General features: G+C 49.0%; 1 protein-coding gene across 1 annotated transcript in view; it reads left to right on the plus strand.

Moving 5' to 3' along the window:
* The first annotated feature begins 4,655 nt into the window (after positions 1–4,655).
* Positions 4,656–11,806, plus strand: part of Prag1 (PEAK1 related, kinase-activating pseudokinase 1) — a 55,365-nt gene continuing 48,214 nt past the window's right edge. Inside the window, exons 1-2 of the mRNA XM_031339540.1 lie at positions 4,656–4,997; positions 9,545–9,961. Coding sequence (XP_031195400.1) covers positions 9,671–9,961 — 291 coding nt within the window. The 5' untranslated portion in view covers positions 4,656–4,997; positions 9,545–9,670. The remainder of the gene's footprint in view (positions 4,998–9,544; positions 9,962–11,806) is intronic.

An 11,806-nucleotide genomic window follows, 5' to 3' on the forward strand; every position in this document is an offset into this window, starting at 1 on the left:
CAAAATCCTGGGCTCATGTTATCTTCCTGCCTCTGCTTCCTGAACAGTTTTGGGTCAACATATGCCCTCGTCCCCACTGAATTAATTTTTTTAAAATGTTTTTTCTTTTTCTTTTTTCCCCCACAAGGATGACAAGAGGTGAACTGGTAAGACCTCCTCAGATGAGAAAGAAATAGTTATGGGTTGGTGACTATAAGATTCCGGGAGGAAAGATGTGGAAGAATCAGGCTTTAAATGCTTCTCAGATCACCCTTTCTCTGGTTTGTAAAGAATGTCACTCACAAGTGGGACAGAAAGAGCACAGAAGTGTATTATTATTGTTATTTATTATTTTGTTATTATTATTAGGTATATGTATAGTGGCATGGCATATGTATAGTGTGTGCACTGCACCACGGCGGATATGTGAAGGTCAGAGAACAACTTTGTGGAGCTGGGTCTCTCCTTCCAACTTTCCTTGAGTTTCAGGGGTCACACTCAGGACACCAGCTTTTTGCAGGCAATGTCTCACTTGCTATTCAAGCTTGGTGCCAGCCCTGTCCCCTCCAGGAGCGTTTGCCACAGCAACCTTGGGGAAGAACTTTTTCTTCCTCTCTCCCTGACTCTCAATCTCTCCTACAGTGGTCTTGGGATCCTGAATGGACTGGTTCTCCGAGTGTGCCTGCTCATGGCTTGCTGTCGTAGTGAGGGTTTTAGTGCTGTGAACAGACATCATGCTCAAGCATGTTCAAACCACCACCCTTGCTGATAGCATTTTCCTGGTGCTCATGAGAAGCTCCTGTTCTCCATGTGGATCCCTGTCCAGGCCAAGGTATGCACCCCACATGTCCACTTGGGTTCTTCCTTCTGTAATGTCATTTGCAGCCTTCTACTGCTATCCCTAAAATGACTCAGAATTGAAGCTTATCCCAAACTATCCCCACGTGAAAGTAAGTGAGCCCAAAGCTCCTGGGGCCACTCCTCTTCCGTGGCTCTCTAGTCTTCAAAGACATCTATTCAGACAGACTCCCTTCAGTTGGAATTTCCAAGCTTGGAGGAAAGGGGGCTAACATTCTTTTTTCATGGCCTTCTTCTAGGCTACTTCGTCCCCACCTTCCACGTCCCTGTGTTGCTTTTGTTCCTTATAGACAATATGCCTCCTCGTACCCCTCTCAGGACTTCATTGCCATCCTCTTCTCTGCCAGATGGCTACTGGGGATTGCATGTGGGCTCCCCTGCTTGCCAGGCAGGCTTTCTACCCCAGAGCTATATCCCATTGACTTTCATATTTGGACTGAGGACACTACCATCCTATCAATACATTGAGGTTAGAATTCTGCTGCAAATCTTTAATCCCTCATTTTCCTTCTCAATGCCCTCTATGCAGTCACTCTGTGAGGTTTAAATAGAACTCCACATACATCACTGTGCACTTTCACCTTGACACAGCCAAGGCTTCATTGTGTAAGCTAGTAAATATGGCACTCGGTCAATCAGTCCAGTAGTCTCATCTCCGAGTCCAAACCTCTCAAAAAGAAGCCATCCTTGCTTGCCCGCTTGCTGTGTTCCCATCGAAGGCCACTGCCTCCCATCTGGACCCGGAGTAGAAACTCTGTCATGCTTCTTTGTTCTAATCTCTTTCCCTGCTTCCTAGTCCATCTGGAAGACAAGCTCCAAGGAAGCTGAGGAGAAACCACCTTAGATGACATCACCCTGCTGCTCTGGAATGTCTGTGCTTTCTTATTGGCTCATCTGCAAGCCAGCTCTTTCCACCCAGAGTCGCCTTACAGTGTGTCTCCTGTCATCATGTTCCTGCCAGACTGCCATCGAAGTCGTGGGCCACGCCCATATCCATTCCTTTGTAGATACCAATCCTTCAGTCTGGAAAGTCCCCATTGTCCCAAAATAGCCACCTTTCTCACTGTGCAAAGGCCCCTTCCTCCATGAAAGGGCAGCCTCTCTCTCTCTCTCTCTCTCTGTCTCTCTCTCCACCTACCTGATTCACTTCCATTCCCTTCAGAGAGCTTCTATTTGTCTCTTACTGTTTTCCCTATAAAATCTCATCCACGGCTTCCTAAGGAGAAGCAACTCGATAAATCGATAAATATTCATGGACTGAAATTGAACCCCTTTCTGACATTAAGGTGAAAGGCATTTCTGTTTCATCCAAATGGAGAAAGACCATGCATGAGAATTCTTTAGCCCGGTTTTCATGCCCTCTGAGCCCTCTCAAATATCCCAGTTTGTGTTTTCTTAGGATAATTTAATGGCACGAACTTCCTGATTCTGCCTCTTTGGTTCTTCAGTTATAAACTACTTTATCTTACCCCCAAGCACCCCCTGTCTCAATCTTGTCTCTCAATCTCCTAAGATTTAACTGCTCTCTTGTACAGAATGGTGCCCAAGCACTAAAATACCCAAGAGAATTGCTCTTATGAAAGGTCTGATCTGTATCAAAGTGCTCTATCCCTGAGTAGAAAGCACCATGAAAACTAACCAGTAAGTGGCCCGATGCCAAGTGCTGAGCATCCACAAGTTGCTCTGTATTGCGGGGTGTGGGGTGGGAGTCTAAGCAGAACATCCACCACATGCATGAGCTTACCAGCTCCACAGAGAATATAACACACTGAACAGCTGTAGGAGGAGCACTGCAGGAGGAGCATTGTGCAAGCAGGTGGCCTTTCATGGACATCTTAGCCTCTTTTGAAGATTTGTCTTTCATTGTCGCCACATTGGTGCCATAAAAGAAAAAAAAAGCCACGTTATGTTCCAGCAGTGGCAGTATTGTGTATTTATCTCTTATGAGCCCAACAAACCATTTGGGAACAGTTTATTGAGCAGAAATTCCAAATTAACCCTTCACTTGCTGTGTCATGCTCTAGAACCACCATGGCCTCCCTGTGTTATTAACTTCCCTTCTTTTAATTATATCCTTTAGGTTGCTTGTGTGTAAAGGATAAATTAGGTGAAGAGAGTAAATTGTGTGAAAGTGTCTCCTAGGTGCTTGGCATGGCCTTTATTTATCCTGGGAAGTGTATATGCCCCTTGGAGAGGACTGAAAGATGTGGGAAGTCTGACTCCTGAGAGCCATGAATGATTGCACACACACCCCCCCCCAGAGGGCCCAGTGTCACTGAACTGCAAGCCCCACTTGGGTCCCGGTTGTGTTTGTCCAGTGCAGACAGACTATTTGGAACCTGCCTGCTTGTTGGTACCTTCTCCTCTGGTGTCTTCATAAGTGGGCTAGGACCCCTCAGGGTCCTAGCTAAATGATGCTGGTGCATCCCACCAGAGTTTTCCTTATGTATTTGTTGACATGATTGGTTGGTAGGGCAACGTGGCGGACTCTCGGTGGAATCAGGCAGCTCTTGGTTCCCATCTCAATACTACTGCTTTTCACCTGAGGAGCCCTGGCAAAGGGTAGGACTCTTCCGGACCTGTTTTACACTGTGTCAAATGTGCTAACCTCGCCCTGGACCTGTTTTCCCGCTGTGTCAGATGTACTAACCGCGCCCTGTGACGTTGCCTGACACGTAGTAGGCTGTTCATGAATGGTAGTACTACTCCCATTCATCTATAGCTTCCTATCAGTCTATCCGTACTCATATGCGTGATGAGGGACATTGAATTATGAGTAAACTCTCCTTATGGTCCCCTTTCCACTCCTTACATAGAAGCTATACATATCGAAAACATGTTTCCTTCCTCTTTCATTTTCTATATAGCCCTGCCAGTGTTAACTCCACATAAAGAGGGCATGGGGGGCCGGGGGGTACCTGCCTTCTCTCAGTGGAATCATCCTGATAAAAGATGTAACTCCAAAAAGGAGTTACACTGCGGCACTGCCTCTGTAAAGCAGAGGGACAGAGGGAAGCAACCAGATGTGTTGAGGGGGGTGCGGGGGAGGATTCCATTTTCACTCAGGCTTGGCACTGAGAGGTAACTTCAGTGCCTGGGTTCTTAGGCAACACCCAGGGCAAGGTGCACTTCTGTCCTACTCGCAGCTGGAGGAAGGGAGGCGACTGGCTAGTCCTCCTCCTGGGAGTTAAAAAATTTTTCGCCCGAGGAACAATATCTCCAACTCCTTGTATCTTAGCCAGTGACTCACGTACTGGAAGCGGTGTAAACACAGGTGGAGGACCTGGGTGCCCCAGCATGATTGAAGGCCGGTCCTCCAGGCCAACATTTGCATTCCACTGTTAAAACACTAAAGTTCAAAGAGATGTGCTGAGCCATTTGCCAGAGGCCTGGACATGAGGAGCGGAGCAGGACCTGAAATCTCTCAGTTTTGCCAGCCCTACTCCAGCCGGCTCATGGTTCTCCTAGGATAACAGTAAGTGGCAGTGAAGGCGCCCATGCCTCTTTCACAGCCCACTGCCCTTGATCTTATTATTGTACTCCAGACCGACCCCTCTCTTCCGTGTTTCGTCCTTTTTCTCTCTCCTCACTAGGGTCTCCCAGGGTCGTCTGGGTGGAGGGATGGGAATGCATCTACTCCGACACACCTATCTGTGCATTGTGGTTAAGGGAAGGTTGGGAGCACCAGAGACCTTCCAAGCAGAACTGCGCTGAGCAGTGATTGAGCTGGGGACGCTCTGGGGGTGCTCAGCTCCAGGTCCAGGGGCGCCAAGGCTCGGGCTGGAGGCGGAGCCTCGCGGTGGCGAGCGAGGGGGCGGGGCGCGGTGCAGAGTTCCTGGGGACCTGGGCCTGGGCTATCGCCCGCCCTCCTGAGCTGGGGACCAGCAGAGTGGCGGGACGCGCAGGCCCGGTGGAGACGCGGGGCAGCGGCGAGGACTGCGGGGGTGCGGCGGGAGCCGAGCGGGCGGCGTCACCCGAGGCGGAGGGGGCGGAGCCGCGATCGCTGCTGCCACCCGGCCGCCGGGCCCAGGCAGAAGTCAGCCGCCCTCGGCTGGGCAAGCACTGCGCTCAGACACACTACAGACAATGCTCCGAGGCTCCCGGCGGGGCAACGGACTGCCGGGTCACCGACGGCGAGGCTGCGGGACCGCAGACCCTAGGTGAGCCCACCACTCTCTCACCAGATCCCGCCGCTTTTTGTCTGATGAACGTGGCGGCCCAGGGGCTTTCGCAGAGTCGCTGTGGTGGCCAGGCGGGCCAGCCCCTACCGGCGTCCCCCGGGGTGACAGGCGACCGATCCGCGGAGCGCGTGGAGAGTCCGGACCTCGTGCTCTGGGTTGTGCCCTCGGTGCAGGCTCCGAGACGGGAAAGCTGGGGAGTCGGAGGGGTATTTTCAATTCATTGGAGAAACGCTCGCTTTGAAATTGGGAAACTTTTCCTTGGAGTTCCGGGAAGGGTGATCGACTGCTGTAATGGTTTTACTGGTCTTGCTGGTCTGGCTGCCCTGTTTTGTGTGTTGGGAAGTGCTCTTTCTGCAGTGAGTATTGTCAAAGGAGCAGAGGAGCAGAGGCCGTCCGGGCTGCTCCGGCCAGACCCGTAGGTGAAGAATTGGGGGTCTAGGGAAGCCACCTTTAGGCTGCAGCTGATCTCTGAAGGACATCTGTTTGATGAACCTTGGTGATCATTCCACACCTGGAGCTAGCTCTCAACCTTTCCTTGTGATGTCCCCTCTGCAGCCGGGCGCACACACCCACATGCACCCACACGCACACGGGAGCATACTTACACTTGGAAAATAGAATCTCCCCTCGTGAGTCCTGGGAATGGGAGTGGAGGCGACTGAGCAGCCTCAGCCCACAGAGCTCTCTCACTGTGCCTGCTCTCCCAGGTAAAGCTCAACCATGGTTTTGCAGAGCCGATTGGAGAGCCCAAAGGTTTAAGGCTGAGGAGTTTTGCAGTGGATTCAGTTCGGACTCAGATTGCGAAGGTTTAACTGATCATCACTGTTCTCAACTCTCCTTCATAGCCCCTCTGAGGAGATTTGACAGGAAGCCCCAGAGAAAACAAGTTGGCTTTCCTAGGGTCCCTCAGAACTTTGCTCCCCTTAGTGGTTCAGCCTGTGCAGGCTTCAAGTATGAACTCCACCTGCTGAGTTAAGATTGCTCAGAAATTAGAAAATAAAAAGATATGTAGATATCATAATATACCCTCAGTGCAAGGGCTGGGATGGCGGGTTAGGGTAGTCATGTCCTGCCTTCTCCCTAGACCACTCTTGCCAATGGATTATAAAGCATTAATCTACATATTTTCCATACATACTATACCTTTTGGGGGGGTTGCATTATTATTATTATTATTATTATTATTATTATTATTATTATTTTGCAAAATATAAGAAACAGTATTATTTAGATGGAAAGATTTTGGAATTCTATCGAGTAAGGCCTGAGTAAATTTGGGTGCAGATATGAGGGGTATTTGAAGCCCGAATACATAGGATCTGGCCACCCTGATTCTTCAGATTCTTTTTGAGATGGAGTGGGAGTGTATCTGACAGCTCAGCCTTGTAAATCGTAGCACCGAAGTTTGCAGAGGCAAAGCTATTTTATCATGACTTGGATTACAGAGAATGCTGAGATCTTTTCCTGATCTTACACTGCAGCTTCCCACTGAGAAACAGGAGAATTTGCATAATTCTGGGGGCCCCACCTACCCTGAGGTAGACATGTGAGAAGGTGCCATTCCCAGGCTGTGCGGAGCTGGCACTCCCAGGGCTCTCCACTCCTACTCTGAGTGTCATTTGCATGGTTCACCATCTTTTTCCTGAAAGCAAACCGGAGACAGTTCCAGGCCTAGAAGTGCTGCTTAAGAGAGTGTTCTAGCTCCAAAGACAAGATGGGGAATGTCTGTTTACAGAGACTAAGAAGGAGCCAGTTTTAACAGGACACAGTGAGTCAGGGATGGTGGGCAGCCCAGGGCTTCTTCCTTTGTTACTCTTATTCAGCAACTTCCCCTAAAAATCCTTTGTGTTTCTGAGCAGTTGTGTGGTCCATGTTGTGGTCAGCCTGCAGAAAGTGTCAGAGTTGTGGAAGAGAGCGAAGAGAGCTAGAGCTTGTGAATGAGTGAGTGGTCTCAAGGTAGCTCTTAGCAGGACAGTACAACAGTCAAGAGCCTACTGAACTCTCAAGGCTGGCAGAGGTTGATAGCTGCAAAAGAAAAGAAAGAGGGGAGGGAGGAGCCTTAGAAAGTGGGGTGACTGGGTGTTCTGGGTTGCCTGCTGAAGAGGAAATGAGATGTGGTCACCCCAAACTGCACCTGTGTGACCGGGCTGCAGCCTCTGAAGAAGTGTTCGGATGCCAACCTCCATAGTTCCTCCAGCCTGACTTAGAGCTAGCTTCCCAGGAAGCTGACCCACAGAGCTCCTGTCCTGCTTTCTCCCCAAAGCCCACTGAGGGACACTGGAGCTTTGCCTACAGTAGACACGGGCCTGAACATGGCTTTGCTGTGACTTGGTCGGTCTAGTTGGGCTTCACACACAAATCTGAATCCTTAGAATGTCAAACTCAATTTCTCCGAAGACTGAAACAAAACATTTCCTCTCCCCCACCCCCCGCCCAGTCCCCCCACCCCACTCCTACATCCCTTGCAAAACTTAGCAGCAAGCATTTAGCTCTCTGAGGCTGGTGACTGTAGGAGAGAGACATAACCTGGTCATGATTCCTCTGCTTGTTAAAAGCCTGTGACCTCTTTTGGAAGATCTGGCAGAGAAGGATTGGGCTAGTTGGCTATACTGGGAGGAGAAGAATCTAGCCAGCATCGTTAAAGAAAAGAAAGACCCTATACTGACTGTAAAAAAAAACATTCAGATCTCAAATGGTGTGTGTTCATTTAGTTTACCGTGGAAGCTGTTTTCTCATTAACTGGCTGGAGCAGAAGTGCGTTTGGCTCCTATGCCCATTGGATAAGCACCTTGTCTGTGAGTGTGGGAGATGAGAGATGGAGTGCTTCCCACAAGAAGTCTGGAATGATCTTCGGAGCTTTGGAGCTCCTGGTGATTCTATCTGGTTAGTCCTGTTGATTGCTTAGAGAGAAATTAACCTCGGGGAAAATTCTCACCAGACACAGGGTGGAGTACAGCCCCCCAAGGGCAGTGCTTTCTCAGTTCAAGGAGAATCTGTTTATCTCCGGATCTCCCCAAGGTTTTCTTCCTAGAGCAGTCTCCTAAAAGACGCAGAAGCATCCTCAGTTAAAGAGAAAGGAGCAGTGAGCAGACAATGGCTGGCTACTTGGGATCTTGAACTTGGTGAAGGTGTGGTGAGGTGGTGCAGTCAGCTGGTTTATCTTTGGAAAGCAGCAGGCTTGGTGTAGATGGCCAGGTCTTTCTCTTTGCTGTAACATCTGCATCTGTAGAAAGGGATTCGTGGCTTCCTTATGGGATGCTATTTGGATTATTTGGGTATTACCTAAGCCCTTTGGGCTCTTGCTGAGGAGTAAATGAACTGAGGTCTATGGGAGCACATAGGGCTTTTGTATTTATTTTCAGAAGCAGTGAGCTGCTTTGACATCAAAGTGACTACCTGTCCCCAGGGGTATGATAGGGAAAACTTTGGGATAACCTCTTCTCTCATATTCTGCTCAGTCTCTCTTAGGCCAGGACTGTGGAGTCAGGCGTTTCTGTCTTCTGTTTCCAACTTGGCATGTGGTACCCTGCTTTGTTTACCTCAGCACAGAACTGAATGGTGTAGATTAAGCCAGAGGAGGGGGCAGAATTCCCGTGATGCCAGACATCCTGAGAAGGTGCCTCTGTGGGGCCAGCCAGCCCCACTTCTCTCCCATTTTTCAACCATGTATCAGAAGCGTGGATAACTGTTTCCATTTCAGAGTCCCTCCCTGCTTCTCTTCCTCTTTAGTTTTTGTCCAGAACCTCCATGTTATTACCTATAAACCCTTGATTTGATATGTGGTGCTATTTTGTAGTTCTTGTTTTTGAGCAGCACCCCAGGCTTTGGACACCCCAGTTTCTGAAACAATGTAAGGACTAGATACAGGCCTCTTCTCTCAAAATCCAAAACACCATGTTTGTGGGGACTGAAATGGTGTGTGCGTGTGTGTGTGTGTGTGTGTGTGTGTATGTGTGTACATGTGTATGTATGTCACGTGCATGCCCATACTTGTGTGTGTGGAGGGCAGACATTGATATTGGGTGTCTCCATCTATGGTTGTACACTTACTATTGTGAGACAGGATCACTCACCAAACCTGTAGCTCTCTGATTGGCTAGACTGGCTTGCTATCAAGCCCGAGATCTTCCTGTTTCCATCTCCCGAGACTGGGATTACAGATGTGTACCATCATGCTCAGCCCTTCAATGGGTGCTGGGGATCTGAACCCACATCCTCACTCTTGCATGATAAGCATTTTCTAAGCACTTTTCTAAGGCCCTGGGATGTCTTTTATGCTCTCTATTTGAGAAAGGGGGCAATGATTGTTTGTAAAGTTTCTGATAGAGCTGCCTAAGGAATATCAAAGATATCAAAGAGCTTCTGACAGCTGAGCATAGAGCCCAGAATAAAAAGACTATTCCCCATTGGTGACTTTTCCTTCTTTACTTCCTCCTTCCTTGTCTCCATTTTCATAATGGGCTCTGATTGCTAATGCATACATCTCTTAATCATTCCTAATCTGGCAACGATGATCTGCCTTCCAGGGAGTTGATCTGAAACTCATCTCTGCCTCCAGCAAGACTGCATCACAGAGCCGGGCCCAAGATGAACTCGCACCTTATCGGCTCACAGTGCTCCAGACCGTTTGACTGAACCCCGAGAGCTCAAACATGTCTGCGTGCAGTGACTTTGTGGAGCACATCTGGAAACCCGGATCTTGCAAGAACTGCTTCTGCTTGCGGAGTGACCATCAGCTAACAGCTGGCCACCCCAAGGCTAGAGCCAACAGCCTGCCCGCTGGAACTCGCCTGCCTGCCAGGCCAGAGAATTGCCGCTTAGAAGATGAAGGCGTGAATGGCTTGGCCTACTCAAAGCCCACCATTGCTGTAAAGCCTACCATGATGAGCTCCGAGACCTCTGACTTGTGGACGGAGGCCAGCCTGAGCGCCGAAGTCCCGAAGGTGAGGCTGACTAACCCAGCTGGTATTTTTACAGGGGCTATTCCTATTCTAACACATGGTGGCTGGCTGGCGGCCACGGAGGGCTGTTGGAGCAAGAATTCCTGCAGGATAGTTGTCTACTCACTTGCTCTGAGGTTGCTACTCCCCGACAGCTGCTGTTTGGCTATTCCAGTCATCTGTTTTCTATGTCTTCCTTTAGGCTACCATCTATTAGTCCAGATACATCAGGAGTTTCCCCTGATTTGGAGACTTATAAAAGGGAACACAAAAACAAAGACAAATGGAAACTTTAAACTATTGGCTGTAACTTTAGATATTTACAGAAGCAACAACCATTGTACAGTGACTGCCATCGACCCAGTACCCTTCCACGTGAGCTCCTGCACCATCGACTTATGACCAATATTTTCATCACTCTCTGCACCCACTTCCCTTCCCCATACATCATAAAACTCATAAGCACATCTCTTTAAAAAAAGATAAAGCCTTAAAAAAATAGCACCACCATGCTCAGTCACATCTAAAATATTAGCAGCAGTTCCTTATAATAATAATTTGTCACCCAGTGGACGTTAACACTTGTAGCTTTCCTTCTAAATCTGCATATATAGGTGTGTGCACATGTGCACAGGGTGTGCGTAGGTATATACGTACCTGTGTATGTGTGCCAGAGCTCCGCCAGGTTTCCTTCCTCATTTGCTCTCTGCCTTTCTATTCATTGTTTCTTTACTTTTAAAGATTTACTTATTTCTATTGTATGTGTATGACTAGTTTGCAGATAGGTATACTGTGTGCAAAGGCCAAAGGAGGTTTCAGATCCCCTGGAACTGGAATTCTGGAAGGATGCTTGAAACCACCAAACATGGGTTATCTGGAAGAATAAGTGCTTTTAATTGCTAAGCCGTCATTCCAGCCCCCTCTATTTTGGTTTTGAGGAATTCATTGTTCCTCAGCTAGATTGGCTGGCCAATGAGCCCCCAGCACTTGCCTGTCTCTGCCCACTCCTCCATCCCTGGGGTTACAGGTTTGTAGCACCACACTAGCCTCTTGTGGAGAGTTCTGGGGATCTATACCCAGGATTTGTGCCAGCGTAGCTAGCATTTTGCCCACTGAGCCACCTCCCCAGTCCCTATACTTCCAGTTTTGATGTGTAGGTTTTGCCAGCTTTATCTAAGACCACAAAAACATTTATACCCATAGAGGTTCGACCTTTCTTCTTCTCCCGAAAGAAACCCTTAGGAAGGTATAATTATGGACAGGGTGTGTGAGCCAAGGCTGCTGGAGGCTGCTGTCTGGGGACGTGTCTCTGAGGCTATATGCCTGAGACATTCTAAGAACCCTTGGCCCACAATGACCTCTTCTAGTGTCCTGGATTTCCTCAGCCAGTGTGATCCGTGGGGCCAGGAAGGGTGTGTGAGAGCATGAGAAAACAAAGGTCAGTTTTAATTCAAGAGAGGTTTATGTGAAGAGCGGCATTTCCTGGGGCGCAGCAAAAAGAGTTGTTCCGTTTTCCCTGCACTGGTGACACCCATTCACTCAGCCCCTTGACACCTTCACCTTTCACCTATATAAGCCAGTGACTCTTTGGATTCAGAATCCCTTGGGGTAAGGAGTCCCACTAAGCCCTGCAGTGAAGCTATCTGGACAAGTGGGAGTGGGCAAGAAGGAGAGGAGAGCGGGAAAGGAACTCCGTTGACCGGGATGATGGACGGGCATGACCAGCTCACATCTTGGCCTTATTACCCTACTAGTTCAGCCCCGTAAGCAGGTGGGAGCTGAGGTGACTGCTGTAAACCGGAAGAAAGAGCAGCTGTGTAGCAAGGCTCAAAGGAGAGCTTAGCAAAG

Source organism: Mastomys coucha, unplaced genomic scaffold, assembly GCF_008632895.1.
Source record: "Mastomys coucha isolate ucsf_1 unplaced genomic scaffold, UCSF_Mcou_1 pScaffold22, whole genome shotgun sequence".
Taxonomy (NCBI): domain Eukaryota; kingdom Metazoa; phylum Chordata; class Mammalia; order Rodentia; family Muridae; genus Mastomys; species Mastomys coucha.